The sequence below is a fragment of the Natrix helvetica genome, assembly GCF_964273705.1.
Source record: "Natrix helvetica genome assembly, chromosome: 1".
Taxonomy (NCBI): Eukaryota; Metazoa; Chordata; class Lepidosauria; order Squamata; family Natricidae; genus Natrix; species Natrix helvetica.
The window spans coordinates 254137660-254151907 of record NC_138548.1 but is presented as its reverse complement, the minus strand read 5'-3'; the positions used below and the strand labels follow the sequence as shown (position 1 = coordinate 254151907).

Sequence of the window (14248 nt, the reverse complement as noted above, 5' to 3'; positions counted from 1 at the left end):
ACTTGTGATCCTTATTTGAAGACTCTATTTGGGATTGGTAATTCCAATGCTAAGCAGTCAATAATTGGGAAATCAAGTGACCATCCCTGTGCTTTCTGGTTGAAAAGACTCTCACTTTCAGCATCTGTTTGTCTTCTAGCCACTCCCTCGCCCTTTGGACTACTCAAGTGCTGCGAACTGCATTTTGTATACACGAAAGCAATGCAATCAATCGCAACTTGAGGCTAGGCGCTGAGTGCACTATGCAAACAACATGCTTTCTTGAACTCTCTTTCTCTCCTCCAATTTCTCTGCTCTGCAGAGAAGGGGAAAAAAGCAAGCAATCTGTGTTGGCAATTTCTCCTTTGCCTGACCCTTATTCCCCACACTTCAGAGCAGAGAAACTGGAGAGGGATTTCAAGCGTGTAAACTGTTTGCTATTTTAAACACATCAAAAGAAAAAAAGTGACTTATGACCGTGTCCTTGCACTTATAACCATTGCAGCATCCCCAGTCCTATGATCAAAATTTTGGAAGCTTGTCAACCAGCATATCTTTCACAGAGTCACTTGATCACAATTCTCAACCTTCCTAGCCGGTTCCTGATGAGCAAAGTCAATGAGGGAAGCCAGCCTCACTTAATGATCATGTGATTGATTTAATGAACATTGCAAAAAAAAAAAAGTTGTAAAATTAGGTATGTTTCATTTAATGATCACCTCCCTTAGCAATAGAAATTCTGGTCTGAATTGGGGTTATAAACTGTTTGCTCCTATTTGAAATTGACTGGAAAGGAAAAGATTTCAAAACAAACCTGTAAGATTCTTGCATAATTTTCCCACAGATTCCAGCCCTGGGCTCTCCTGCAATCCCTTTCTTTCCAATAAATCTGCTCCCTGTGAAGGGAGAAAAAAGGGGGGGAAATGCAGGTCCGGCACAGGACAATATTACACTGACTGTAATGGTGATCACGTAATTAAGGTATGGTGCAAAGATTGTAAACGGCCCATAAAGTTATTTTTTTAGCACTATGGTAACTTCAAGTGGTTTCTGAACAAATGGTCAGTAAATGAGGAATACCTGTGCTCATACTTACCAACACTTGTAAGTATGAGCTTCCTCAACTTACAACAATTCATTTAGTGACTGTTCAAATTTACCACATCACTGAAGAGTGACTTATGATCATTTTCCACATTTGTGACCATTGCAGCATCCCCCATGGTCATGTGATTTACATTTGTATGCTTGACAACTGGTTCATATTTATGATGTTTGCAGTGTCCTGAGGTCATGCGATCACCTTTTGTGACCTTCTAACAAGCAAACTCAAAGGGAAATCCATATTCACTTAACAACCATGTTACTAATTTAGCAACTGCAGTGATTCACTTATCAAATGTGGCAAGAAAATTTGTAAAATGGGGCAAAACTCACTTAATAAATATCTCATTTAGCAATATAAATTTTGGGCACAAATTTTATGATAAATGTGTAGCAAAAATAAGAAAAAAGTATAGTTTTTCTTTAATGGGAATGGAGAATTTCATCACACTACTCTAAATTGTAATATTTCCCCAAGGAAAGCTACAAAAAAATGTCTGCATCAATATTTTTCTTCTTGCACGTTCACACTTTGCTCACTGAAACACTGTAAGAGTAACATTGGTGGAAAGAGACTCAATTTATTTATACAGTAAAACTAGATTTGTTTCTAGTTATATGGTTGTTTCGCTGGCAGTTACATCACGAACATTAGAAGGAATTCATATTCTTAAGATATTCTCACAATTGACAGTATCTGAACCAAATGTAAACAAAACTTAAAAAAAAAAAATGGTCTTGAAAAAACTGCACACTAATGCTATCAACATTCACTCATAATACCAAATCAGGATCATTATTACACAAGCCTCTGCAAACCTAACCTTTTCTCTAACTTGCTATAGCATGTCACAAATTTTGATAATTTATGTAACCATTCACTAGAATATATGTTAAATCAGGATTAGATATTATGTAAAGAGTTGCTAGAATTCACACTTTTATTTCTGCTACTCACAGAAGATTCAAATTATTTTTGAACTATGAACACAAATGTGGGAACACAGCATTTATCACTAAACTGAATACCTGTTTCTCAGAGTGCAATTGATATGAACAACTATCTTGTCAGAAACCTAAATGCAATGTGAAAGTAGGACTTGATAATTGAAATAAGCCACGGTATCTGCTACAAAATCTGCTATTCACAAAGACAAGCCAATTACTATTCTCAACTTATTTCTAAATAAAATTAATTTGTAATTCTTCATGCATTCAAATATATTTTCTATCTCCATTAAACAAAAATATTTGAATGCATAAAGATCTCTGTTACCCTTCTCATTTTTCAACTTCTCAAGACCCCCCCCCCAAAAAAAAATTAGGTGATTCTCAGTTAATCACTCATTCAGCAAACATATAAACTTACAACATTGCTAAATAAGTGGTACTTACAGTTGGTTCCTAAAGTTCCAGGGGTTACAGAACCCTACATTTGCATGACTGCAAAACAGACGTTTGCCAGTTGGCCTGTATTTTTGACCATCCCAGTGTCCCATAGTCATATGATCACAATTTGAGACTCTCCCATAAGCAAAGACAATGGAGGAAGCCAGCAGGAAATTAGAAGTTACAATCACAGAGGGCCTCATTTAATGATTAAAGATGATTCACTTAATCATGGCAATGCTAGTGCTGACATGTTCACTGCTAAGCAGCGCAATCACATAATGCTCTGCTTTATCACCGCATATCTTGGCAATGGAAATAAATAAATAATACTGTTTGTGATATTTTGTAATGAACAATTGAAAGCACAAAAAAATGGAAATCTGTAACTGTGCCTCTTTATGTGAGAATATGGAAACCAACTGTCTAATGCTACATTTTCTTACATATGATTAACAATAGATAAGGTTACAATGCCAAACATGATTACTGAATTTGGAGCTCTTTGTTTTTCTAAATAGATGTAAGATTAAATCAGTACTTTCCAAACTTTTTCCTTCATTATCCAAAACAGCTAATTTGAAAGTCCTTTTTACTCAATGTAGGTAAAAAAATTTAACTTAATTTAAATGTCTGTTGTGATTGATTAATGGGCTTGTCTGTCACTGTCTGAAGATAAACCACTTTTACCAAATTTTGGGTATCTCATTAATAAGTCACTATATGAGGCTGCAGAACTTTTAAAAAAAACGATTGAAAAATCAAAATAGAAACATGCAAAGAAGAAAATACATGTAATAAAACAGTTCCATAAAAGAAAGAAAAAAGACCTACCTGTAAGTTTAATTTTGGTCAAACGAGCCAAAATGTTAGGTAAAGTATCCACGTTTAATTTTACTTCTTTCCAATCTTTTTCTTCTTTTGATGATGATTCTTCCACAGTTTTTGCAACAGTAGTAGCTGCTGTCAACTTCAGTGTTTCTTCATTCATCACTGGTTTCTCTGAGAAGGGAGGCAGAAGAGGTGAAATTGATTTCACCTCATGGACAATCATTGTCTCTTCACTTGAACGCTGTCCTTCCAGGCAAGGCGGTACTGCTGATGCTGGCTTCAGTTTTGCTTGCTGGAGAAGTGTTTTCTTATGCTGCATTACATACTGGAAAAGAAAAAGTTTTTTTTTTTGTAAAACAGCCATTTTAACATATTTAGGTTTCTTCAAATCATACTTTTCACTTTCTATATGCTTGTGAAAAAGTCACATTGTATTGATTGAATTTATGTATGATAATTTCATGGAAGCTTTTTATCCCTAGTAACACATCCAGAAATACTTATCTTACAGCTATTTTATATTTTACAACACTAATGCAAGATTATTACTAAGAGTACCTTAAATTCTTGTTTCAGAGTTCAATGTTTTAACTTTAATACTCTGTGAATTGTTAAATACCACCCATTTGACTTACAAAAATATACAGAAAAGTAAAAGATGTACCTGTTTTTCTAGCTAAACTCTATACACCACACATGAATGCTACCTTAAATAAATTACAATTCTTCCTTGCTATACAAATCTAATCCCTGGATAATGAGACTGAAATATAACCCAAGGGCAACAACAATTTAATTCTACCCCAGTGTTACTTTTTCTTGGGCTATTTAACATATGTATTTTCATCTCTATTTGCAAATTCCAAATACTGAAGTGCCATCATATCCAAGTTGATATGAGCATAAAGAAAATTTGCAGGCAAAGACAGAAGAGGACAAACAGTAGCAAAGTGTATGGACTAAATTACAATGGTGATGGGCAAACTTAGAAAAGGCTTAAAAGGCCAGATGGTTTATTTATGTTGTTGCTAAAAGTTGACAATGGCATAATGGCTCATAATTAATCAATCCAGAAATTGTATAGGTATAATCAATTCCAGCTTTTGATGCAATGTTATATAAGCTTACTTTTCGCCTGAAGAAATTCAGCTGTTGAAATGTAACTCCCTTTACTTTGACAACTCTAAAGAAACATGCGAACTTGCATGGCATCTGTTGCATGATGTTTTTTTCTTGGATGTGCTGCAAAGGTTTTCCTGCAAAAGAGAATTATTCTTTTAAAAAAAACTTTTACAATAAATACCACAAAAACTATAGGTGTATATATCAAACATAATGCAGGAGAAGTTCTGCCAAGCCATCTTATATGAACCATTGTACAACAAAATAAAATTAAAAACTTCTTTGCTGATCTCAGTTGCCTAAATAAAGTCAGCAGGGATCCCAATGCAAGAAAGGTAAGACTAGCATACATATTTCCCTTCTTCCATGAAACTTTCTGAAGATATTGACACAAGCCATTTATTTAATAGCATTGGTATGTTGTTTCTTCACAGTGCTATTCCCAACAGTTTACCTAAAATAATACAAATAAAAACTATAAAACAATAAAATACAAATTGAAAAGCATATTAAATGGAAAAATATGCAATAGAAACCCTTTACTCATAGTACCTAATCTCAATGGCAACCATTATACTCCAGATGCTCTCTCAAATAACACTGGTTTAATAGTTTTATCAAATACAAGCAAACTAGGAACCAACCTAACCTTGCATTGATCTTCATAATTTTTTCTCATTCACATCTCCTTCTGCCTTCTCTCAATTGACAGAATCAATGTCCCAATGTATTATCTCAGCAGCCTACTTCTCTTTGATCTTTGCAGAATTTTCCCTTCTCTTGGCTGTCATTGTCTCCATCCTAGGGTGATATGTCCTAGTGTCCTGCCTGCTAGTATATTTCTTTCCCTACTTTTCCTCAGTTGTCACTGCCAATGTTTTTAGGGTTTTTTCCATTCCTAAACCATAACATTTGTGCAAAAATGGCTATGTTTGAGACTATAGCTGGACTGTTTCAATTTATATCCATCCACACACTTTAATTTGGATATAAACCATTTCAAAAATAGTTGTTCTGTGCATGACATTTTGCATTTCCTAAAACCAAATTATATAGATCTTCAAATAGCAGGAGAAAAATGCACAAGAGAAATAAGATTTTAAAAACCAAAATTACATACAATTTACCAAATACAAAGGAAAATCATTTAGTATTTATTTTCAAAAAACCAAGCTAAGTTCTTTCCATTGGCTACAAAATTGTTTACAATTGGTCAAGCATCAGTAAGATGGAACATTTGCTTAAAAGTAGCTCATAAAAGTACTGAACATTATCAGGATTGCTTTATTTTATTGTTTAACCAGCTGCAACATGTTTATTACAGAACTTAAAAATTACTTGCTATGATATAAAGCAACCGTAAAATTTCAGCTTTTTAACTGTCAGAGTAAAAAAAGGCATCCAAAGTATGTGTTCCTGCTCATATATCGTAGTTCTGCTAAAGATCCACTAAAAAGCAGTTTCCCTAATCTCAAACTAAAAAGTTCCTTTTAATAACTATATATCAATAAAGGACAATATTTATAGCTCACAGTTGAAATGGGGTAGAGGTAGGGAGTCCTTGGTGTTCTCTGACCTTGCTTGTTTTCTTGAAGATGTTTCATTACCCAAACTAGATAACATCAACAGAAAACAAGCAAGCTCCGAGTACCAACTCCCCCTCTAAATTTTATATATACATAAAATATGCTTGAGAGTTAGTTTGGTATAGTGGTTAAATAACCCGGGAAGGAAACAAGAAACCATGAGTTCCAATTGTATTTTATATACAAAGCCAGCTGGTTGACCTTGAGCCAGTTACTCTATCTCAGCCTCAGGAAGAAACCAATGGCAAGTGATTTTTGAAATATTGCCAAGAAACCTGCTGGGACTTAATGATACTAACGTCAGAAGTCAAAAACTGACTCAAAGGCATAAAATATGCTTCTACGTACCTGTATGTGTTAATTTTTACATAGTGTAAGTATTAAAAGTGTACAGGTATTTAATGGAACATTTCTCCAGGAAGCAGAGAGACACTCTTTTAACCCCATAGACATTTTAAAATGAAGAAAAAAATCAGCGAAGGGAAAACTTAAAACATTTTCATTATTAAAAGTTTTACTTTCACCAATTAGCAATACAGATTTAGGAGATTAATATTTCAGTGTGAAAAAAATGATACTTGTCAAGACTGAGGATTGCACAAATACGCAGAAACAAACGGATTGCCAAAAAAAAAAATTCTTGCAAGAACTTTGATTTAATCTTGGGACCGATCAAGGCGGCTACTATTGATACCTGCTGTCACCGGGATCTAGAACTCGACTCAGGATAAGTAATATACAATGAATCGAAAATCGTTCCCTTGTCTTTAATTACGGTTTAATGCCTCTTATTAGCTAGACCTTAACAGCTGCCCGCGGATGATCTCAGATTGAAACCTCTGAGTTTAGATTGCCTTGAAAAGCAATGAAACAAGCAGCAGTTCAGCCTAAAAATACGATCTTGACCTCCAATCACCCTTTGAAACATCCGGAGGAAAAGCAGAAATCTGACGAAGAGAAAATAATGGGAGGAAGAAGCATCTCCCGCGTCAACCACTCCAATCCCACAGCTTCTGTGGGGAAATAAATACAGGGAGCTGGAAGCAAGCAAGTAAGTCCGAGGCATCGACCTTTCCCACACAGTCGTTACCTTCAGGCAACCCGCCTCCAACCGCCGCGAAGTGAACAAAAGGCGTTTTGAGTTGAGGCGTTTCAATCTCAGGGCGGCCTTAACCTGAGGTAAAGCGGATAACGGAGGGACCGGCACCGGCCCCGACGCTTAGCCTGCCCTTCATTTCCTTCAACACGACTCTCTGGGCGCCGCCATCTTGGAGAAGGAAACGACGTTTTCCAGCTACGGATTTCTTTTCGTTTCCGTGTCATTAGGTGGGGACTTCCGGTGAGAGCGAGCGAGATCGGGTTGTAGCCGAAGGGAGCTCGGGAAAGGTTCTTTGGCAAGATTGACGCCGCCTTTCCCCCCCCCCGCCCTCTCCGCGGGAGATTTTGCCACGCGGCGCCCGGAAGGCTGGCAGAGGGTTTGCCTGCCGCGAAAGTTAGGTAGCTACTTCTAGTGTTAACGAAGCTTGGAACACGGAACTCTCTTTCACGTTTGCCTTTGATCATTATATATTATATATATTATATATATAATAGATACCGAGTCGGCAAAGGGTGATTTCTTTTCCTGCACAGTATAGCTGGAATGTGGGAGCGTTCAGCAAACTGCGTGGCTGAGCAAAGATTTCAGTCGAATCGCTAAGGTCTTCCAAATTCTCGCGCTTAATACTCGGTCTTTATCACTTCTCTAAGAGCTGGTTTACTTCTTAGGTGATCTTGTGACAAAAAGTCGTGGCCGGTTTTTTAGGCGATGCTTTTAATTTGGGGTGTCCGTCCGTGTCCGGATAAAATAGGAAGGCTTTCTAAAAAAAAGAGGAAGACAAGCAAATGACATATTCGGTTGAATCTTCCACGAAATCTTTGCTATCCAGTCGTCTGGGAAACTCATTTATATATAGCCCTAGACCAGGGGTCACCAATCTTTCGGACCTCAGGGATCACTAAATTCATAATTTTAAATCCCGCGGACCAATAATATGATTTTTTAAAAAAGATAAATAGTATTTAGTGCGATATAAAAAATGCAAACATTTTTTCTGTGGACCACCAAAATTTTCTCATAGACCCCCAGTTGGTGACCACTGCCCTAGACAGATTCTAAGCTTCTTTGGGGGGGGGGGGGGATTGTTGTACGCTGAAAAGTAGGAACATAAATGCATTTCAAATAGAATGAGAAATATGCTTAGTCCAAAAGCTATTTGTTTTACTTTGCTGGGGAAGGAAATGCATTTCTACACAATTCAGGGCTTAAATATGTAAGAGTTGGTGCCCCAATAATAGGCTATATTCTCATTAAGAAAATAAATTGAGTAGTAAATCAAATGTACCATTCCCAATAAAAAATATTGTAAGTTTTTCCATTTGCTTAGAAAATTCTTGGGATTGACCGCTGCGTGGTTGTGTTTAAACAAATCAATGCTGCTTTATGTTTGTCTGCAGAAATAGCTACTCACACATGTTTACACATTTTTATTGTACCAACTTTGGCTGCTTCCATATTCCTACTGTGGAATAAAAGAGAGGCAAAGAGAATTTTCCAAAATTCCTGTGTCTAGTGCTTTTTCTAGGCAGACCTGGAATGATGAATAGCTGAATTTAATTCTGAGGTATATAGTCTTTGATTATATATATACATATACACATATACATATATATCAATTCAATGTGCTGACTTTTATTGTACTCATTATACAAATTGCTTTTTTATTTGTATTGTTTAAGATCATTTGCATGCTGCATTTTTTCTGCATAAGTCAGCATAAACATTCACAAGTGTTGAATGTTATTTGCTTTTATAGCAAATAGTCTTAGTTCAGCATATCTGAAGATATGTTTTCTCTTATCCTAGTTTCCCAATGATTTGTTCAAAAAATCCTTTTTCCTGGCCTTTTCAAAAGAAAGCTTCTGTCCATGATCAAATTATTGTTTATCTTACGTTATCTCTCAGCAGTTTACATTTAGTTTGAAACAATACATAATGGAATACAACTTCCAAGGAATATACCAAGGAATATACTATAATATACAAACATCCCACTGCTAGACAAAACAATTATATCACATATCAAGCCCAAGATTTGTCAGAATAGCCAATTACATGGCTTTTCTGAATTGCCACAGGATGTCATTTGACCTCCATCTTACTATTTATTTTGCTGCCTAGTTTTTGACCAGCATTTCACTTGCTAAATTGGTCATTTTAAAGTGAAGAATGTTTAAAATTATTTTATTTGCCAAGCTTATTTTTTCATTTGGTTGGATTTTTAACTGTAAATTTAGTGACATTGTATCTGTGCAAAAGATCCTGAAAGCTGTTATTTATAACCAGAATATTGAGCTTTTCATTAACTTATTCATATATTGTCTATCCTGGGCAAGATGCATTAAAGTACTTATGTATATTTGCTTTGTTTTGGAAGCTAGATTCTCTATTTTAATTGCAATTCCTCAAGCTTGATCTTGAACCATCAGTTCCAAATAAGGTCCTTAAATAAACTCACATTTGATTTCTGTTAATATACAAAAAAATAAAAAGGGAAGACATAAATAGGAAATACTTTCATTTTTAAACACTGTTAAATCATGACCACATGGAATTGATCAGTCTTTCCATAAGTCCACATAAGTATCATGAATCAAAGATTTCAAATTGTACAACTATTAATCATAAAAGAGCAGTTATATTATGCTACATCCCATTCTTAAGAAGTGCGTATATAATGAAGTATATATCTGTAAGAGATGACTGGGCTGAGCCTGAGGGAGGGGTTAAGCGTGTCATCAGTTTGGACTCCCTTTGTGCCCACAGGAGTCCAATCCTCATTGACTTCCATCGATATTTAGCTACCACCAATTTGTCTTGAGCATTAGTAGTACTGATTCTTATTTAGAGATAGCAGGGAATAAATTCATACTCATTTTGGGCATAAGCGTGGCTTCTGATTTCTTGCTCCTGATATTTCCAAATTTTTCTTATACAATTCAGACTCACATTCACTGTTGTCAAAATCTAATTAAGAAGCATAATATTAATTTAACCAAACCAGTAGATTCGTGGGATAAAGTATACACTCACAATTCCAGCAAAATTAATTTGATAGCCCAATTTTTAAAAATGTGTTGTGAGATGTCCAATAAACATTAAAAAAATAGGTTTAAAAGGCATCTTAAGTTCCATATGATAAAACTATTTATAAAGATTTAATAGTGTCTATTACTTTCTACTGGTATACATGTACAGTACAGGTAACTAAGCTTTGTCATCATTTCAAATAAGAATAGTTTTGCTCAGTAATCTTTGACTTAGCATTATAGATTTTACTAAACAAGCTGCTGATTTATTAGAGTCATTATATACTTACTGCATCCTTAATAGTTGAAATGATACTACGTTACTGTTGCTATTTCATTCCAGAGGGCTATAATTTACCATTTATTTCCTTTTATTCTCAGAATGCAATTCATTATTAGTCTATACCAGAAAACTAAGTTCCAGTTTAGCAACTTTAATTAATTCTGGTTGTTTTACATTCTAAAGGTCCTTAATTTTATTTTCTAATATTTATTTATTTTTTATTCTTCCCCTTCTAAAGAAGAAACAGTAATATATCCATAAATATATGCTTTAAAAGCATTTCAGGTAATCATCAAACTCTTACAGTAGTGGTTCCCAATTGTTATGGCTTGGCAGTCTGACGGGGGAGAGGGGAATCAGTATATACTAGTATGCACCTACCAGTAGTGGGACAAAAATATGAGCAAGACAAGCTCCGTGTGCTGACCCACCGCTTGTGCAAGTTGAACTGCCTGTGTTGGCCAGCTGCTCACATGGCCATGTCCTGAATGGGCCATGGCTCGGGGGTTGGGGACCCCTGTCTTAAAGTGTCTGTTATATTTTGAAAATACTATTTTTGTTATAAAATATTTTATCAAATGCCATTTGAATACCTCACTCAAAAAATACTATGATCTTCTCTTATAGTCACTATTTTACTAGAACTTGATTGGATATTATAGGACCTATCTGCCTAAATGACTAAAATTGAAATACTAAAATAATAGTCATGTGAGAAACAAATCTGATACAGTTTGGAGAAAGTGTGTCTGTGTGTGTATGCAAGGTATTTAAAAGTTGTATATCTGATGTTATTTGATATCTGATGTTATTTCCATAGGTTTCATCAGAAGTAACAACGAAGATCAAATACCACGAAGGATTCTACAGTTGTCATATATCTATCAAATTAAAATTCAACATAAAAGTTTTAATACTTACTATGAACATTAACTACATTTATGTAGCTGGAACAACATTTAGAAGATGCAATGACTGAAAACTTGATTAAAATTCCCAGTCATAATTACTTGATCTTCAGCTAAATTAAATGATATTCAAAATACAAAAATAAAATGTATGTATAGTCTTTGGTAGGGCTATAATAATAAATACAAAAGAGTAAAATATTGAATCATGGACAAAAAATATTCTGGATCACTTATTTCTTCTACACACATTTTAAGATTTGATAGTAAAAATAACTTCCCATTTCAAATTCCCACTGATACATATTTAGTCAACCTCTTCTAGATAAAACATCTTCCTCATGTGAAAGAATATGGCTTTTATTTAATTATCTCCTTTTATCTCCTTAGAAGCATATCTGAAGACTTTTACATTACAGAAAACAGCTAAAGATAAGTTTCAAAAATACCAACCACATTTACTAGATAATTCCTATAGTATTTCAGTGAGAACCGTCAGATCAATGTTTCTCAATCTCAGCAACTTTTAAGATGCGTATACTTTAACAACACCACCACCCCCAGCCCCCTACCCTGAATTCCCCCAGCCAGCCGATTTAGTTAAACAGCTTGTATGTTAGATTAAGGTATTAATGAAATGGTTCAGTCAACTCATGGCTGAAGACTGCAACTGCAGACAAAGAGAACTTATGTATTAAGGTTGTGTAGCATGGTCCTTCATCCTTTGGCTACATTTTTTGTTAAACATTGGCATGTTTACACTCTGTTGATTACTGTGATATTAGAAGCTTCTCTGGTATTCCCTAAAGAAACTGTGGGTGGAAAGTATTCAGAAGCTTATTTCGTTTGCTTAGCCAAATAATCTAGTATTGGTTTCAGAATTACAGGCAGGCTGGAACCTTTCCCGAGGAGGTTTGAATGGGACTATGAATTTTTCTGCCTTTGTAGTAGAAAGTGGGAAGCAAAATGCTGAGAGCCTTGAATAACCTTTCCCCATTGGTCGCTAGCGTGTTGTTGGTTTTTTTTGGACATTCCTTACATTCATCACAGTTTTAAGTGCTGAAGTAAATCCTTGTTGAGAGGCTGTTTCTTTGCAGTAGTTCCAATAAAGATAAGGAACAACACAAGTTATTTTACAGGCCTGCTAAACCTGTGGGCCTCTAAGCCAATTCCAAACAGCCGGATATCTTAATCCATCAAGTTCTCAATAAAGTGCTTATTTTCATAGTGTTTCCCAAACATTCAGAATAAAAGAGAGAGTGCTAAGGTCACAATACAGTCTATGGCTGATGATTTACATTTGGTTTATTAGCTCAGAAGATTCTCAACTGACTTGTGAAAGTTGCTTGATAATTGCCATGGAAATGGAAAACATTCATTTTTCTAATTGACTGACAGGTGGGAACAAGGTGCTGGTTCTTCAATCCAAAATTGTCAGCAATGTTTTGAATGAGAAATGGATACGTATCCAGTACCTGCTTACCTGCCAATTATGAGCTGAAGGTCCCAAGTACTCGTACCTATTTTTTTCTTTAAAGGTCTGCAGGGACGTCATACTCTGTTCTGCAGAACATTTCTTGTTTGTGTGTCTTTCTTAACTCCAGGAAAGAGGATCAGGGCCGCAGCAAGCAAGGAGTTACATTGGTTCCAGCATGGCAGCTATGCAATTTACCCAGTTTTAAATTGCTTTTAATTCCTGAGACAGGAACTTTAAAGGGACAACGTGGAACAGTTGAAAAAGGCGGAGCAATCCAGAATGTTTGGGAATTGTTTTATTTTTGCAATGTACTGTTTTAATTTGTCACCTAATTAAACTGACTTCTCAAGGGATCCCAACATTTCTTTTTCTCCATTCTCTTTTTAATTTTGTAAAAAAAATGTGTGTGCTGTTATTAGTTCTTAGAACGCTACATTGAATATATGTATATGTATATACCGGTATATGTTTATGTATGTATGTGTGTGTGTGTGTGTGTGTATAGATATAATTGAATACACACACACACACGTTTCCTTATGATCTGATTCTAAATATAATTGATATAATTGATAACCATAATCCATTTATCAATCGAATTGTTACTTAAAATGTTTCTGAAGTTAATGACGCCTACTGATTTAAAATTGAGAAGTTCTGCATGAAATAATTTGCTCACCAATAATTTTGTGATTTTGCTGTATCAAATGTTAATTTTTTGGAGACAGGAAAGCAGTCCCTGACATTGCCAAGGTAGATTATTTTGAGAAGTCTAGACCTCCCTTGCTTCTTTACCATTTTCTTCTATCCATTGCATCATTCTATTGAGCTATTACATTTTAGTGTCACCAACTAGCTTTCCAATTGTCTGTAAGAGAAAATCCCCTTTTGAGCACAGTTTCACACCCTTCTGTGGCCAAATACATAGTCTCCATTAATGGCGGGTGGAAATTATTTATCAAGATTATATCGCTTTTCCTTAATGGGCAGAAGGCGTTTGATAACATGAACTGGCAGTTTATGTTGATGCAACTAAAAGTTATGGGTGTTGGGGAGAGATTTATTAAGATGATTAAGGCAATATACTATAAACAAACTGCTAAAGTGATAGTAAATGGAGACATGACAGAAAAGGTTAGCATAATGAAGGGCACAAGGCAGGGATGTCCTCTGTCCCCATTATTGTTTATACTGCTGCTGGAAGTACTAAACAGAAATATTAGAAAGCATAGGGAGATAAGAGGCATGGAAATAAAAAAGGAAGAATATAAATTGCAGGATGATCTGGTTTTTATCTTAGAAGAAGCACAAGAAACAGAGCTTAAACTGCTAAAAAGAATAGAAGAGTATGGTGAAGTGGCAGGTCTGTAAATAAATAAAAAAAACCTCTAAGATTTTAGTGAAGAATATTACAAAAAAAAGAGAGCTAATGAACAGATTA

At 35.1% G+C, this 14248-nt stretch overlaps 1 protein-coding gene across 1 annotated transcript in view; it reads right to left on the bottom strand.

Moving 5' to 3' along the window:
* COX10 (cytochrome c oxidase assembly factor heme A:farnesyltransferase COX10) overlaps positions 1-7309 on the bottom strand; it is a 110463-nt gene extending 103154 nt beyond the window's left edge. The window contains exons 1-3 of the mRNA XM_081965886.1: positions 7102-7309; positions 4432-4559; positions 3307-3628 (exon numbers count right to left, since the gene is read on the bottom strand). Of these exons, the coding sequence (XP_081822012.1) occupies positions 3307-3628; positions 4432-4524 (415 nt within the window). The 5' untranslated portion in view covers positions 4525-4559; positions 7102-7309. The remainder of the gene's footprint in view (positions 1-3306; positions 3629-4431; positions 4560-7101) is intronic.
* Between the last annotated feature and the right edge of the window lie 6939 nt (positions 7310-14248).